At 44.1% G+C, this 18,291-nt stretch overlaps 1 protein-coding gene across 1 annotated transcript; it reads right to left on the minus strand.

The window, feature by feature from the left end:
• LOC106583169 (fidgetin-like protein 2) lies at positions 1-17,726 on the minus strand. Its single transcript, XM_014167039.3, has 2 exons — positions 17,570-17,726; positions 1-5,741 (listed from the first exon to the last, which is right to left on the minus strand). The coding sequence occupies exon 2, from the start codon at positions 5,728-5,730 to the stop codon at positions 4,606-4,608; it is 1,125 nt and encodes a 374-aa protein (XP_014022514.1). The 5' UTR covers positions 5,731-5,741; positions 17,570-17,726; the 3' UTR covers positions 1-4,605.
• Positions 17,727-18,291: the final 565 nt, after the last annotated feature.

Here is an 18,291-nt window from a genome sequence, read left to right on the forward strand (position 1 = left end):
TTGGGCATTATCTCTTCATTTCCATTAAACATTTTTATTTTAAAATAGCCTTTTGTGAGGTAGACTAAAACAGTTCAAGAATCATCATCATTATTCCATAACAGACATGTGAAACAAAATAAAATAATTATTTCCATGACCGTCTTCAAAATGAGGTAGAAATGGTTAGAGAATGTACACGATACAATAATAATACTACTGTATTAAAAAGATAGTGTTGAAATCCCACTTTTGTTGGACAAACTTATCTCCACATACACCTTCATATTGGTGACGCTGAAGAACATGAACTTGGGACAACAACAAAGAAAGGAGGCCAGGCTAACCTTATTATTAGTAATTGTGACTTAAAGCTTAATGCACATTGCATTATGAGTGTTAATTTACTTGTTGCTAAGCGCTTTTCCAATTCATAAATTTTCTGGATTGTGAAACTATTTTCTCAGCCCTTCACAGAGTCAGCACTCAGAACTGATACAATTCTATAATGCTAACAAAAAGGTAAATGTTTAATGCTAACAAAAAGTTTATATTAAATTATTATTTGGCACTGATGCAATCCACTGTGTACATATTTTGTTATTGTGAATGTTTTGCTGGTGCAGATGATTCAAGAGCTGCTGAAATAACTGAAATATGTATGAAGGTCGGAAACCTAGGACACTTACTAGCACAACCTCTCTGCAAAATACTGTTCATGTTCTCTGGATCTGGAAGGATTTTTTAATTATATTTGAACTGAATGTTAAAAATAGAGATTCTGAGCCTCAACAGTTTGTAAATGTATCAGAGGGATATCATATACGGCACACTTTATACCCAGGATGATGTGGTAGCCTTGGACATGTACAGTATGTCTGTCTGCTTGGAACAAAACAGCTACAGTAATAGCCCTTAGCTACAGAATAAACCTATTTTGCAAATATATTCAATCATTATGTTGCTTATCCAATGCCCTGGTTAACCTATAGCTATAAAAAAAAATTCTGTTATGAAAAATAGGGGTTTAGGAAGAATTTATTATTTCTACAGCTGTGATATTTTTGGTTGTTCTTGAGGCTCTGATGTTGTTTTCACCACTGTGTCCTGAGGTAATAGATCAGTGTTATAATAGGCACAGTGAGGTCTATAGAGGCCCAGCAGCTGTACACAGCTACTATAGAAAACACAAAGCAGAGGGGGGACTGGCGAAAGGAACTGTTACTGAGGTGTATAGTCACATAGAGTTAAGACATTTCAGAAACATACCTAATGTCATTTCTAGGTTACGTTGATAGGAAGGTATTTGATGGATGTAGACATTCACTTCTGACGTCAAGCAAAGCTTTTATGTTTGAGCACTACAGGTTGAAAGGTGTCATTTGCATTTTGTCACAGGTTGTCAACGTTTGTCCAGAAAAAGTGTTTCTTCCCCTTTGCTAACTACATAACACTTAATGAAGATCACCACTCCACCAAAATCTACATGGGAAATAAATCGACACATGAAGAAAATATGTTTTATATATCTAAAAAAATTATTGATGTACATTATGGTATCTATTATCCTTTGAATAAAATATATTGAATTACATTCTACGTTTCAGGCATTGGTAGGAATCTTAAGTTTCAATTCACAAGTTAAAAGACTGTGGCAGTGTACTATGGGTGTTCAAATATTTGAATCTACGTGGCCGTGCATGTGTGTGCATGCTTATGTGTAAGTGTGTGTGGGGACGTGTGAGTGTTTGCATGTGTGTGTGTGTGTGTGTGCGCACAAACGCTAATATTGGTGGCCCTAAAAGCTCTGTGTTCCCTGAAGTGTGTAATACAGTATGTCTGTATTACAACAGCCATGACTCCATTATATTCTCCATAAAGCTCCCTACAAACACCAGAAGGTAATACATACATACATTCTTTTACAATACAACAATCTTCCTGAGTATTCAATAACATGACTACATATATTTCTTTAAAAAGGCAAAAAGAAAAAAGAATGCATACATCAAAAACACAAGCAGATTCCGATTTTAGGATTCTAAGAGTATCTCTATGAAAATGGCACATTTGCATTGGTTTGACAGTGTACTCTTTAGTAAACTCAGCAAAAAAAGAAACGCCCCTTTTTCAGGACCCTGTCTTTCAAAGATAATTCGTAAAAATTCAAATAACTTCACAGATCTTCATTGTAAAGGGTTTAAACACTGTTTCCCATGCTTGTTCAATGAACCATAAACAATGAATGAACATGCACCTGTGGAACGGTCGTTAAGACACTAACAGCTTACAGACCAGTAGGCAATTAAGGTCACAGTTATGAAAACTTAGGTCACTAAAGAGGCCTTTCTACTGACTCTGAAAAACACCAAAATAAATATGTCCAGGGTCCCTGCTCATCTGCGTGAATGTGCCTTAGGCATGCTGCAAGGAGGCATGAGGACTGCAGATGTGGCCAGAGCAATAAATTGCAATGTCCGTACTGTGAGACACCTAAGACAACGCTACAGGGAGACAGGACGGACAGCTGATCGTCCTCGCAGTGGTAGACCACGTGTAACAACACCTGCACAGGATTGGTACGAACATAACACCTGCGGGACAGGTACAGGATGGCAACAACAACTGCCCGAGTTACACCAGGAACGCACAATCCCTCCATCAGTGCTCAGACCGTCCGCAATAGGCTGACAGAGGCAGGACTGAGGGCTTGTAGGCCTGTTGTAAGGCAGGTCCTCACCAGACTTCACCAACAACAACGTCGCCTATGGGCACAAACCCACCGTCGCTGGACTGACAGGACTGGCAAAAATGTCTCTTCACTGACGAGTCGCGGTTTTGTCTCACCAGGGGTGATGGTCGGATTCGCGTTTATCGTCGAAGGAATGAGCGTTACACCGAGGCCTGTACTCTGGAGCGGGATCGATTTGGAGGTGGAGGGTCCGTCATGGTCTGGGGCGGTGTGTCACAGCATCATCGGACTGAGCTTGTTGTCATTGCAGGCAATCTCAACGCTGTGCATTACAGGGAAGACATCCTCCTCCCTCATGTGGTACCCTTCCAGCAGGCTCATCCTAACATGACCCTCCAGCATGACAATGCCACCAGCCATACTGCTCGTTCTGCAAGACAGTAATGTCAGTGTTCTGCCATGGCCAGCGAAAAGCCTGGATCTGGCAAATCTGGTGCAGTCCATGAGGAGGAGATGCACTGCAGTATTTAATGCAGCTGGTGGCCACACCAGCTACTAACTTACTTTTGATTTTGAACCCCCCCCCCCCCCCCCCCCCCCTTTTGCTCAGGGACACATTATTCCATTTCTGTTAGTCACATGTCTGTGGAACTGGTTCAGTTTATGTCTCAGTTGTTGAATCTTATGTTCATACAAATATTTACACATGTTAAGTTTGAAAATAAACGCAGTTTACAGTGAGAGTTTATATGCTGTAGTTAAAATTCTCTCTCAAGTGTGTTTCTACAAGTATCTCTTTCTGCAGGTTTAAGTATTTGAATGTATTGATAGAGCTGCATGTAACACTGCATAATGAACAATAGTTCACCTAATTTCAGTTTTTGACAAAATAAGCAATGCATAGTGTAGAGAATCATTGTACGATCTAAACTGTTGTGAAATATATTTTCAATAACCAAAAAGATTGTATTTTCAGCTGTTTAAAGCTGGTGTACAACACCGAAAGTAAAAGAAGCAAAAACTAAAGAACGGGAAGCATAGAAATAGCGCACATAGAATAGATCTACTGGTTCTTATGCTTGCTTTCGATGAGAATAACATATCTATAACTCACATTTCTATGTGAATTTGGTCAGGTTGCCCAAAAAGTTACATATTGCAGCTTTAACAGAAAAAGAAAAAGAGTGAGTGAAACAAACTGAGAAAAAGCAGGGAAGGGAAAACATGGTGAAAATGTAGTGATGAGAGGTAGAGAAAGAGGGAGAAATAACATAGAAACACTGTCAAAAGAAAACAGGGAAAAGGGAAGGGGGGAGAGGGGGACATTCGTTTCAAAGCGAGTTGTATAGAGGCACCAAGCCTCAGAAGAGCTGTCATTGTGCTCGTGGTGTCAAGTTATTAAAGTACATCACATCTATGTTCTTCTTCTCTACTTTTTGGTCTGAAAGGTTATGATTCTTATGGTGCTGTAGGAGGTAATAGAGTCAAACGTCCTTTCCATATCAAGCGGCCACTCCAATTAAGAGAGCAACTCTTCAAAACAACAACATTGCAATGTCACTGTCTGCCAAAGTAGCAGATTGGGAAATAAATAGGATCCTGAGAGAAGCAGTCGGTAATCCATTCAGACTGCCTGATTTAGCCCTATCCATCTAGATCCCTCCCTCTGTCCTCACACCACCCCACCACACTCATACAGGACAAAGTGCCCCTTGACTCTTTGGAGAAAATCTAAGAATGAAAATGATATAAGATAGGAGGCGGATTCAAGTCATTTGCCATTTTCTCTCCTTCCTGGTTAGATCACATGACCTCTCATTGCAAATCCAATTATTATTTTCCCCCAGTTTTTGGCAGAGTAAGTACTCTACTTGGTTTTCAAATGCCAATAAAACCGAGGGACCCCCAGAGAGTTTTCCTTTCAAGTGCCTGATCTAGCGTCCTCCAGTTGGGTCCTCAGATCGTGCATGTGACACAGGCATCTTCATGGCCAGCCTCTGATGGGGGAAGCCATGTTCCCCTCCTCCCCCACTCTCCCCCCCTTGGGCTGAGGAGGGGCTGTACTCCCCCTGCCCACCATAAGGAGGCGACACCAGAGGCTTGCCGGGCTTGTAGGCCTGGACTTCTGAGCCCGCTATGTCGTAGTCGTTGCCGTGACCATTGCCGTGGCTCTTGCTGTGGCCATTGCCGTACTTCCTGTACCGCGCTCCTTCTCCTCCTCCCTCCTCCCCCTCTTCCGCCATCTCAAAGGCCTTGCGTTTCAGCGGCCCTCCTGTCTCAGAGCCGGACCCTAGGCTGTGACTGGGGTAGCCATAGCTGCCCCCCGCCATGGTGGATCGGGGGGTCAGGGGGGTAGGGGTGCTCAGCCCAGAGGGGAGGTAGGAGGCACTGGGGTGGCTATGGCTGTAGCTGGCTGCCAGGCTGGTCTGGAGGTGGGGGTAGCAGCCTGGCGGGTAGTTGTATACAGGGTTGGTAGGGTTGTAGCTGGACACCAGGGTGGGGGTGGTTTGCAGAGAGGCTGGGGGAAGTGCTGAGCCGGGCTGGAGGCAGTATCCTGAGGAGAGGTAGGTGCTGTTGTAGGAGAGGGGGTAGTCCTGAGAGGGGGGTCCATTACAGGAGCCACCACCACTATACCCAGGGTCAGAGGTCAAGTTACTGTTCACCACCGTCACACTGCCCGTGCCAGGGAGGCCCACTGATGCTGATCCCACTTTGGCCCCTGCTGCCAGGGCCTCCAACGCAGGGTAACACTCCATGCCCTGCCCCAGGGCCCAGGGCTCAGTCTCACTCTTCAGGAAGGTCCCAGGCTCTGAGTAAGCCCCTGGGGCAGGCCTTTCGTAGGGCAGCTCCAGGCCTGAGTACTTTTCGGCGTAGCGTTTTAACAAGGAAGACGCGGTGAGGGCAGAGATGTCATCGCTGGCCCAGGGGTATCCGGCTGCAGTGGTGTAACCACGTGAGTCGTGTTTGTGGGCGGAGGGAGGGGAGGTGGTGGAAGACACATCCAGGTGCTGCTCAGGCCACTGGGACAGGGGGGCCGCGTGCTCCGGAGACCAGTGCATCTTCAACAGACCTATAGACCCACAGAGAGAGGACAGGGAGAGCATGGTTATTCACCACGTATTACATTTTGTCAGGTGCCACAACGAGAGACCTCGGAAAATTACAATTGGCTCAGAACAGGGCATCACGGCTGACCCTTAAATGTACATGGAGATTTAACATTAATAATATGCATGTAAATCTCTCATGGCTCAAAGTGGAGGAGAGATTGACTTCATCACTACTTGTTTTTGTAAGAAGTGTTTACATGCTGAATGCACCAAGGTGTCTGGTTAAACTACTAGCACACAGCTTGGACACCCATGCATACAGTACCCCACAAGACATGCCACCAGAGGTCTCTTCACAATCCCCAAGTCAAGAACAGACTATGGGAGGAGCACAGTACTACATAGAGCCATGACTACATGGAACTCTATTCCACGTCATGTAACTGATGCAAGCAGTAGAATCAGATTAAAAAAACAGATAAAAATACACCTTATGGAACAGCAAGGACTGTGAAGAGACACACACACAGGTACAGACACACCTACACATACGCATGATAAGACACACACTCTACACACGTACACATGGATTTTGTATTGTAGATATGTGGTAGTAGAGTAGTGGCCTGAGGGATTACACTAAATGTGTTGTGAAAGTGTTATGAAATGTAATGTCATATCATTTTTAAATTGTATATAAGTGCCTTAATGTTGCTGGACCCCAGGAAGAGTAGCTGCTGCCTTGGCAGGAACCAATGGGGATCCATAATAAATACAAAATCCATCAGTCCAGTTTTAGAGCAGAGATAACTGCAAATTATTCAAGTTGTTCAGATAACCATACCACACTGGTAATACACTAACTAAATGCAAATATATTGAGTTTATACAAGATAAAATACAACGAAGTTCCACTTTACTCAAGGTTTCATGGAGATTGACTTCTTTCTCACTTGAAAACCCAAGGAAATAAGACTTTCTTAAAAACATTACAGTCCCGCTGACCAGCAGAGCCCATTATCATGTCTTTGCTTAGCAATCCCTCTTCTCCCCAGTGCCCCACACTGCTCCTACAGCTCTACCCGCGGAGGGTACCTTGTGCTCTGAGCTCCTCCATGCCTAATCGTCATGAACAACACAGCCCCTGGCCTGGTCTCCAGGGCGATAAGCCCCTATCAGCCGCCCCGCTCCCTTCTGTCCTGCTCTCTCACTGGGAGCATTGTTGTCCCTCTGTACGGGGCTCTGTGTGTGGGACCCCCACTCTCTCAATCTAACACGAACACACACACACACACACACACACACACACACACACACACACACACACCACACACACACACACACACACACACACACACACACACACACACACACACACACACACACACACACACATACATACATACATACAAACAACCGCATACACACTCACACGCACATTAGTGCAGTGTGTTCCATTGGTGCAGTGATCAACCATTTTGATTGGCTTTGCAGGCTGCGTGTCTTTGAGCAGGCATTAGGCTGACATTCCAGGCATTGCAGAGTATTATTAAACTGTCCTGACCCTTTGAGCCTGGGCCAGAGGGACTACAACAGAACTGAGAGGGAGGGGGAGAGAGAAAGAGAGAGGGAGGGAGGGAGGGAAAGAGGGGAAAGAGAGAGAGAAATGTGGGGACGGGGGGGGGGGGGGGGGACGGGGGGGGGGCAGTGAGGAGGGAGAAACCTATGGTTGTTCACATGCTTTACCAGTTTCCCCTATACTAGTCAGTTGTGTGGAGGTGAGCGTTTATGAGCTCAGTGTTGAGTTTGTTTACACTACAACTCTGTAGCGTTTGGTGCCTACATCTGACTGTCTGCTCTCTCCATACACTAAACAGTGTTTTTGTGTGCCCATACATTTGTGGGAGTACAATGTTTGAACACGGCTTTATCGACTGTGCCAGAAGTAGTTTGTTGTTGTTGAGCTGTGGACAGGGACAGTCCAATGACTGGCTGGAATTCCCTGGATTACAGACACATTTACAGGGGGGATTGGAACTTGGCTGGGGAGGGGCTGGACGACTGGGATCTCAGGATTGGATGAACGGAATTATGGGACTGTGATCGTATAATTTAGGGATCAACGTGGATCATTTAGCGGCCCTTCTGTTGGTTCTGGTCAATGTGTGACTAAATCCTGCACTCACAGGGAGCCAAGTCCCAATCCCCCTGGAAATGTCTCTGTGCTCCAGGGAATTCCAGACAGTCATGGGACTGTCCCTGTCCCCAGCTCAACAACAAACACACCACTTCTGGCACAGTCGATAAAGCCGCACTCAAACATTGCACTCCCACAAAAGTACGCGCACACAAATACACACTCTTTAGCGACGTAACTTTGTTCAGGCTTGAAGCTCCCTACCAGCTGACCTGGCTTTTGAGAGACTGTGTTGGATCAGGGTTAAGTCGAGGGAAAGAATAAACACAATCCACACGGACACATCTACAGTATACTAGGGTGTACATACAAAGGCTTACACAAAGTGACTTCAAGGGAAACACACCTATACGCATACACACTCTCCGAGACACAGACTGACCCACACATGCACATATACTGTACATGGGTATATACACAAACACACACAGTCGGAGTAATTCTCACTGAGATGGGAGCCCTCTCTAATCAAGATGAGACATTTTCTATTGTACCAGGCTTAATCTATGTTCTGTAAACCTAATCTATACTCAAACTGTCTGAAGGCTGAATGAAGTCGGGAATCAGGATCAGACTGGTCCCGACTGGACTGGAAACCATCAAAACAACACAATAATGGATTAGGAGATGCAAAGCTAGTGTGTGTGCGTGTGTGTGTGATTTGTTGCGCATGCATACAGTACTTGTGTGTCTGTGTGCACGCACATGTCTATGCTTACAGTAGTAGTGATTCATAAAGGAGGGTGAGGAGATGCCAGGAAGGATTAGGGAAAACAGTGAGTATACAACACAGCCATCTGTAGCAGAGGATGTATGGGGAGTAGGGTATGGAGGAGGGCCCACTTTTTAATGGCTTTTTAAGCGTTAGCTATGTGTGTTTTTTGTTTCTCCTCATCTATTGCTGTCCTGTTGTTGGAAGCATATTCTTGTTGTTTGTGATGTTGTAAGTCTTCAAAATGATTTTGAAGGGTGTTGAAACTTCACTCTGGGTGATCATACAAAACATGGCAGAGACAAAATGTGTTCTCAATTTGTGCGAACTCAATTGTTCGCACAAACCTCCTATTGATATTTAAATGTACGTAAATAGGATGCTTTACGCATGTTTGAAATGTCAATGGGAGGTTTGTTCGAAAGTTTGAAATTATGCATGCATTTCTGAAATGAGGATTTGCGCTATAGTATCTCATGATGGATTGAATGATGTCAGAAGTGTGAAACAGTGACTTATGCTGTAGCACAACATTGTTTCAAGACACTGGTTCCAAATAGTGCTACTTGTGTGCATTGCATGATTCTAACCGTTTACTAAACTATGGTTCTATAATCAAATCAAACTTTATTTGTCACGTGCCGAATACAACAAGTGTAGACTTTACCGTGCTTAATTGCAAGCCCTTAACCAACAATGCAGTTCTGACGTTTAGACCTAACCCTAACCCAGACCCTAACCCAGATCCTAACCCAGACCCTAACCCAGATCCTAACCCAATGTTTTGAGTGTGTGGATGGATCTAACATGTTGTGCAAATGAGAGTTGACTGAGTGTGTTTGTGTGAATGTATCCGTGTGGCGTACGTGCAGACACTGTCGTGGGGACCCCAAACAGAAACAGCTGTTTTGAGCAGAGGAACCTTCTCTCTCTGTGTCCAGCCTGTCCCTCAGCTCCTATTGTCCCCCCACGTCCCCTAACAAAGCCACAGGGACCCTATTGTCTGACAGCAGATCCTATAAGAACTCAAACATCTCACTAACTCAGACCACCATCTCCATATATCCACCAGCCGTACTGACAGTTTACAAGACGTGTGTGTGTGTGTGTGTGTGTGTGTGTGTGTGTGTGTGTGTGTGTGTGTGTGTGTGTGTGTGTGTGTGTGTGTGTGTGTGTGTGTGTGTGTGTGTGTGTGTGTGTGTGTGTGTAATGAGTAGTCCCAAAAGGACAGTGGCTCCTGAAATCTGAGACCTGGAGGAAGTGAGATAGAGTTACAGCCCCCCTGTTCATCCACCACACACGCACACACTCTCCCTGTCACTCACACACACACACACACACACACACACACACACACACCAGCCTCCTCCTGCTCCCCGGGGTCAAGGCTAACTCTATACCCCAGCTTTTCTTTTCCTGCCTCAAGGACTAAGGCCCTCACATGGATCCAACACACCTCATGGGACCAGGGGGCCAGTAAAACAGGCATATTGTGCATGTGTGTGTGCCTGAGCAACGAACAGGGAACAGGGGGCTTGTAAACAAGAGCTTGATCAATCCAATCAGAGGATGGCTAGTATGTGCCCCCCCCCCCCCTCCTAGTCCAGCTTTCAACACCATCCACTCTGTCCGAAGCTCTGACCCCCCCTCCCCCCTCCCCTCCACTCCATTGCAGCCAGCCTGTGAGAGAGCAGCTTAGTCTCGCTGGACTGGTCCTAATTACATAGCCGGGTAGAGAGAGGATTTAGCTTCTGCTCTCTCTCTCTGTCTCGCTCACTCTCGGTCTCTCTCTCTCCCTATACCTACCGTCAATCACCAACGATGACCAGTGTGCAAATGACCCTTCCACAGCCAGCAGAGACATAATATGTGCTGTTCAGGTTTGTGTTCTCTAGAACTCACAACACCCAAAATCCTAAGACTGGAGAGACCAAACCCACTGATGATGTTCCTCATCTTTAGATGTTCAACCTTTTCAACAATCAACACACACTCTTATTCAGAATAAGATAATGCTTGTAATCTAAATGAAAGAATCTGATCATTCAACCTATTGGTCAGAGTTATGCACATGATCGATGCGAGCAGAAGAGCTGCTGGTGTGAATTCTTTCCCCCGCTTGGTAGCGGTCCACTGCATGGTCAGTATTAGCAATTAAGGGTTAATCAGATGAATAGTGGAGAGAGAAAGGCAGGGATGCGGGGGGAGGGGCACATGGACCTGGGATTTGGGGGGGGGGGGGGGGGGGGGGGTTGCAAGGCATCAGAGGCATTGGACAGGAGGGGAAAGAAAACTGCCCTTATGGTAGGTAGCCTGACCACTCCAACATCGCTATTACTCAGTAAATATTAAACAAAGACTTCAACTCTTGCTGGACACACACACACACACACACACACACACACACACACACACACACACACACACACACACACACACACACACACACACACACACACATACACAGACATGCGAACATACATACAGTACCAGTAAAATGTTTGGACACACCTACTCATTCAAGGGTTTTTCTTTATTTTTACTATTTTCTACATTGTAGAATAATAGTGAAGACATCAAAACGATGAAATAACACATACGGAATCATGTAGGAACCAAAAAAGTGTTAAACAAATCAAAATATATTTTATATTTGAGATTCTTCAAAGTAGCCACCCTTTGCCTTGATGACAGCTTTGCACACTCTTTGCATTCTCTCAACCAGCTTCATGAGGTAGTCACCTGGAATGCATTTGCAATTAACAGGTGTGCCTTTTTAAAAGTTAATTTGTGGAATTTCTTTCCTTCTTAATGCGTTTGAGCCAACATGTTGTGTTGTGACAAGGTAGGGGTGGTATACAGAACATAGCCCTATTTGGTAAAAGACCGTCCATATTATGGCAAGAACAGCTCAAATAAGCAAAGAGAAATGACAGTCCATCATTACTTTAAGACATGGAAAATGCCAAGAACTTTGAATGTTTCTTCAAGTGCAGTCGCAAAAACCATCAAGCACTATGATGAAACTGGCTCTCATGAGAACCGCCACAGGAATGGAAGACCCAGAGTTACCTCTAATGCAGAGGATAACTTAATTAGAGTTACCAGCCTCAGAAATGGCAGCCCAAATAAATGCTTCACAGAGTTCAAGTAACAGACACATCTCAACATCAACTGTTCAGAGTTGACTTTGTGAATCAGGACTTTATTATTATTATTATTTTAACCTTTATTTAACTAGGCAAGTCAGTTAAGAACAAATTCTTATTTACAATAACGGCCTACCCCAGCCAAACCCGGGTGACGCTGGGCAAATTGTGCGCCGCCCTATGGGACTCCCAATCATGGCCGGATGTGATACAGCCTGGATTCAAACCAGGGAATGTAGTGACGCCTCTTGCACTGAGATGCAGTGCCTTAGACTGCTGCGCCACTCGGGAGCCCTAGTGGTCAAATTCATGGTTGAATTGCTGCAAAGAAACCACTACTAAAGGACACCAATAAGAAGAAGAGACTTGCTTGAGCCAAGAAACATGAGCAATGGACATTAGACCAGTAGAAATCTGTCCTTTGGTATGATGCGTCCAAATTTGAAATCTTTGGTTCCAACCGCCGTGTCTTTGTGAGATGTAGAGTAGGTGAATGGATGATCTCCGCCTGTGTGGTTCCCACCGTGAAACATGGAGGAGGAGGTGTGATGGTGAGGGGGTGCTTTGCTGATGACACTGTCTGTGGTTTATTTAGAATTCAAGGCACACTTAACCAGCATGGCTACCACAGCATTCTGCAGCGATACGCCATCCCATCTAGTTTACGCTTAGTGGGACTGTCATTTGTTTTTCAACAGGACAATGACCCAAAACACACCTCCAGGCTGTGTAAGGGCTATTCGACCAAGAAGGAGAGTGATGGAGTGTTGCATCAGATGACCTGGCCTACACAATCACCCAACCTTAACCCAGTTGAGATGGTTGGGATGAGTTGGACCGCAGAGTGAAGGAACAGCAGACAATAAGTGCTAAGCATATGTGGGAACTCCTTCAAGACTGTTGGAAAAGCATTCCTCATGAAGCTGGTTGAGAAAATGGCAAGAGCATATGTGGGAACTCCTTCAAGACTATTGAAAAAGCATTCTTCATGAAGCTGGTTGAGAGAATGGCAAGAGTCTGCAAAGCTGTCATCAAGGCCAAGGGTGGCTACTTTGAAGAATCTAAAATATAAAATATATTTTGATTTGTTTAACACTTTTTTTTGGTTACTGCATGATTCCATAGGTGTTAATTCATTTTGATGTCTTCACTATTATTCTACAATGTAGAAAATATTTAAAATAAAGAAAAACCCTTGAATGAATAGGTGTGTCCAAACATTTTACTGGTACTGTACACTGTAGCTGAGATAGTTGACCTGTGTTAATGTGTTGTGTTTGACTGAGATAGACAGATAGGTCTGTGCCGGTCGTAAAGATCAGGATGTAAAGTTTGAGTGGGCCGTGCAGGCCCGCCGAGCGGCCAGAGTGAGAGAGAATCCTGGTCATCCTGCAGATAACTCGGGTTGTTGGAATGTCTGGAATTCAACCTGAGATATATTTACACAGCACATATCCTCACCATATGCAAGAGAGAGACTGAGAGATGAGAGGACAGCAAAAAAAATAAAGTGTTTGTTTAGGGCCCTGATTAATCACACTCTATCAGCTGGTCAGTCATTATTGGGTGATTTGTATTCGTTAGTACTAATTCAAGCCATTGGTTGGATCAATACGGAACGCATCAGTGGACCAATGGGACATTAATATACAGGGACGCCCGTGAGGACTCTGTGGACCGCCCACCCTCCAACAACCACTCCCCACTGGGCACAGATGTCAATTGAATGTCTATTCCAGATTGGTTTGACGTAATTTCATTGAAATGACGTAGAAACAACGTTGATTCAGCCAGTGGACCACTATGGCCACAAAGATCCATACAATACACACAAACTACCTTAGATTCATACTAAAAACACCACAGGCACTGAAACTGTATGTTATGTACTGTATAAGCATTGGATGCATGGCCCACAAGCACTAGATACTTTACTGGCCAATCAAGCCTGTCAGAGAAGAAGCTACTGGTGTGTCACTTCTTTTCTTCCCCTCTCCCCTCTCCCCTTACCCCCTCTATCCTGTTTTTTTTAGCAGGGCATGTCCTCCATAGGGCCACAGTGATGTCAATCTACATACCATCAGGTCCTCTTAAAATAAAACATGCATTTGATAATTTGAAGTTGGCTCGCACAGCTACTGCCTGAAAAGCTAAAAGTTAGCCTGTCATACTGGAGCAGCAAACTTTTGAGTGTGAAAGCTGTTTTACTTTGAACATTGGTTTTGGTTAAACAGGGTTCTTGTTCTTTCTTTCTACCTCTTTCCCGGTACACCTCTTCTGTGCCCCCCTCTCCCTCAGTGTGTCCATCCATGCCTGTGTGGTTTAGGCCACCCCTCCCCCACACTCTGTCTCTTTCAGCTCACCCACACATGTGGCCGGAGCTGCCTGGCCTCTCTGCTCATTGTGTCCACTCATATATCAGCCTGCAGCTGACCAGTCCCTCCTCCTGACCATCTGCCCTTTCTCTCTCTCTCTCTCTCTCTCTCTCTCTCTCTCTCTCTCATTCATATATATATATATATATATATAAACATAGTTCTCTTTTTCTGTTTCTTTATTCCTTCCTCCCCTGCCTTTTGCCCTCTGCCTGCTCTCTGCTGTTTCTCCATGCCTCCTGTGTTGAATGACTAAATGGTCTCTCTGATCTTGCTGTTGGCTACAGGCTCCACATCATTGCAGGCCAGGGAAATATAAGCCTTTACCACCTAATGAGGACCTTAAATGAGCTGGACTCAAATTTGCTTAACAAGCTGTCATGAACACTATGTTGGCCTGATGTGCACGTTTGTGTGTGTGTCTGACAGAGAGAGAGAGAGAGATACAGAGAGAGAGAGAGAAAGTGTGTGTGCGAGCATGCGTTCCTGTGTGTGTGTGTGTGTGTGAATCCCTACACACCAGTTTAATTAATGCTCATTGACACCCCGTCACTAACGACCTGACTCTCATTCACAGAACCACTTCACCCTGAGCTGTTTACCTACAGGCCACACAAGCTATTCACTACCACCTTTATATCACACACTCCTAATTATGACAACTGTGTGTGTGTGAGTCTTTAAAAACAGGAATGTTACAGATGTACGCTAGGCAAACTCATTTCAGACAAGACGCAAGTCATGTGTGTTCACACAACTCACTCTTTCTTTTCAAGGAACCACAAAATAAAATTTGGGAAAATATGCCTATAGTATCTTTCTCTTAGCTTAGCAGGAGTCCTGATAGCACACAGAGGTAGGAAATGTGCGTCCCTAATGCATTATTTCAATCATGTTAGCGTGGTAATCCTGTTAAACCTTCTTCTAATCAATAACCTCAGTCAATATGAGCATATTCATTAGCTTGGCTTAGAGACCCTCATGCAAACGCATATTGAAGCGTAACAATGTACCCAGCTTTCACCAACAATACACACCCATTATGGGAATGCATCACACACAAAAATACCTGACTTTTTGTGTCCTATTAAGTATGTCAAATGAATAACATCCTAAACATACAACATAATAATGTCCACAGAGGCAATCCATGAATTGGTCTAGTTTTACACCAGGAGATAGGAAAGGGTACGGTGACAAAGTCCAGGGGGGCAGGGCTAATTTGACCATCTGTGAGTGGACACAGGGCGTAAAATACATAACGAGGTGGGACTGCTCACTGTGACATTGTCAGTTCCAGCCTGACTGTACCAGCACACCTCACTCACATGGAGGAGAAAGGATAAATAGGATATTCTCTACCCCAATACATTGGACAGGAAGATCATTGTTGTTTAATAGTGGCCTTTCATTGAGAGAAAGAAAGAACAGAGGGAAGGAGAGCAACCAAGCTCTCTCTGTAGGGGGTGACAGGACTGAGCATCTTGCAGCCCTGCTCCCTGGTAAAGAGGAGGGTACTGAGTCCACTCAGAGTTGGTGGGAGGGGGGACACACGTTACACATTCTGCTGCTGGCTGGTCCCGCGCTGCTGCTGGCTCTCTGAGTGGATCTGTCAGTGTTTGTTATCATACACCACTCCATGGCTAGCCTCAGTAACCTCCACTACTCCTACACACTGATGACTGCCAAGGAGAGAAAGCAAGGAGTTAGACACCGCTGGAAAAATACAACACACACCTATGTATGTAATCACATCAAAAAGCTGTATTCACTCACTGGTTGTATATTCACATTGAAGTGACCCAAATGCAAACACTTATTCTCATCTTTGAGCACATTAATGCTCCCTCACTCACTAGCTCACTAGCATGTCAAATTAATTTAACAAAATGTCAGTAATACTAATTACTACTAATACATAATTACTATGACTGAAAGGATTACTGTAATTGAGAGAAATCTAAAACAAAAACACTAGAAAAACAGGAGTATTTTTGTACACATTAGGTATATTATTGGAGCTAACAGGAATGTACACAATAGGTATATTATTGGAGCTAACAGGAATGTACACATTAGGTATATTATTGGAGCTAACAGGAATGTACACATTAGGTATATTATTGGAGCTAACAGGAATGTACACACTAGGTATATTATTGGAGCTAACAGGAATGTACACACTAGGTATATTATTGGAGCTAACAGGAATGTACACATTAGGTATATTATTGGAGCTAACAGGAATGTACACACTAGGTATATTATTGGAGCTAACAGGAATGTACACACTAGGTATATTATTGGAGCTAACAGGAATGTACACACTAGGTATATTATTGGAGCTAACAGGAATGTACACACTAGGTATATTATTGGAGCTAACAGGAATGTACACATTAGGTATATTATTGGAGCTAACAGGAATGTACACACTAGGTATATTATTGGAGCTAACAGGAATGTACACATTAGGTATATTATTGGAGTTAACAGGAATGTACACACTAGGTATATTATTGGAGCTAACAGGAATGTACACATTAGGTATATTATTGGAGTTAACAGGAATGGGCGTACTCTTCATGAAAGACACGTGCACAATTTAAACCAAACAACATATAGTGCTGTGTGTGTGTGTGTGTGTGTGTGTGTGTGTGTGTGTGTGTGTGTGTGTGTGTGTGTGTGTGTGTGTGTGTGTGTGTGTGTGTTACCACAGTGCCAAATGCTCGGAAAGGAAGGGAAAAGCTTCTGCCCTCTGATTGCAAAACAGCAACACCACCATCAGAAGAAAAAAGACTAAAGAGTTTCCAATTCTCTGCACCCACCAACACCTCCTCACACACTAACACAGTTACACACACACGCACCAAAAACAGCAATCAGAACTTTGTACTTTGTCAAGTGTTGAAGAATGCAGATGTGTTATTCCCATACAAAGCAAAAATACAGGAAGCAGGATAAAAACATAAAGATAACTGAGGAATTTGGGAATATATGAGATGATCAACATTTACATAATAGACACATCCCACTGGGCACTGACATCAATTCAACGTTTATTCCATGTTGGTTGGAAACAACGTTGATTCAACCAGTATGTACCCAGTGAGATTGTAGAGAGAAAAAAAACATGTTAATAAAGATTGAGAATAATTTTGAATATTTGTATGAGAGGAGAAAGCCATCTTAATTCAACAGCAGGTTTAGAGGGGAATAAATAAAGTGACAACACAAAACCGGTTACGGGAGTGAAAGAAGAGAAAAGCAGAAAAGAGGAGGAATGTGGAGAGCACAGCGTGATAAGACAAACAAGAGAGATAAAGAATCTGTTGGTATGGGAGAGAAATAAAGCAGGAAGAAGAAAGAAACAGAAGGAAAGGAGGAAATGCTCTAAAACAAAATCCAGTCCTACCTGCTCATGCTTGTATTTCCTTGATATGATGGGTTCTATCTGGAAGCCAATAGAATGACCCACACAGTAAGGCAGTGTTTTTCCACTTCTGGGACTCTATCCTTCTCTGCTCTCCCACTCTACCCCTCCCTCTCGCTCCCCTAGTGACAACAGAGCAGCACATACATCCCCTCCCCCATCCACTCCTCCCCTCCCCCTCTCCATCCCTCTCTTTTGTTAAAAACTATTTAAGCAGGAAGGAAGAGAGGCAAAAAGTGACCAATCATGACGTGTCAGAGAGGAGCCTGTATTCTCCTGCGGATTGTGTGTGTGTGTGTGAGAGAGAGACCACAATTAGACCCAACCAAATCATGAGAAAACAAGAATATAATTACTTGACACATTGGAAATAATTAACAAAAAATGCTATTTGGCCCTAAACAGAGAGTACACAGTGACAGAATACCTGACCACTGTGACCGACCCAAACTTAAGGAAAGCTTTAACTATGTACAGACTCAGTGAGCATAGCCTTGCTATTGAGAAAGGCCACCGTAGGCAGATCTGGCTCTCAAGAGAAGACAGGCTATGTGCACACTGCTCTCAAAATGAGGTGGAAACTGAGCTGCACTTCCTAAACTCCTGCTAAATGTATGACCATATTAGAGACACATATTTCCCTCAGATTACACAGATCCACAAAGAATTTGAAAACAAACCCAATTTTGATAAACTCCCATATC

The sequence above is a fragment of the Salmo salar genome, chromosome 22, assembly GCF_965601325.2.
Source record: "Salmo salar chromosome 22, fSalSal1, whole genome shotgun sequence".
NCBI classification, from domain to species: domain Eukaryota; kingdom Metazoa; phylum Chordata; class Actinopteri; order Salmoniformes; family Salmonidae; genus Salmo; species Salmo salar.

Coding starts and splice junctions, on each gene's coding strand:
- LOC106583169 (XM_014167039.3), bottom strand. CDS start 5,730: ATGCACTGGTCTCCGGAGCACGCGGCCCCCCTGTCCCAGTGGCCTGAG.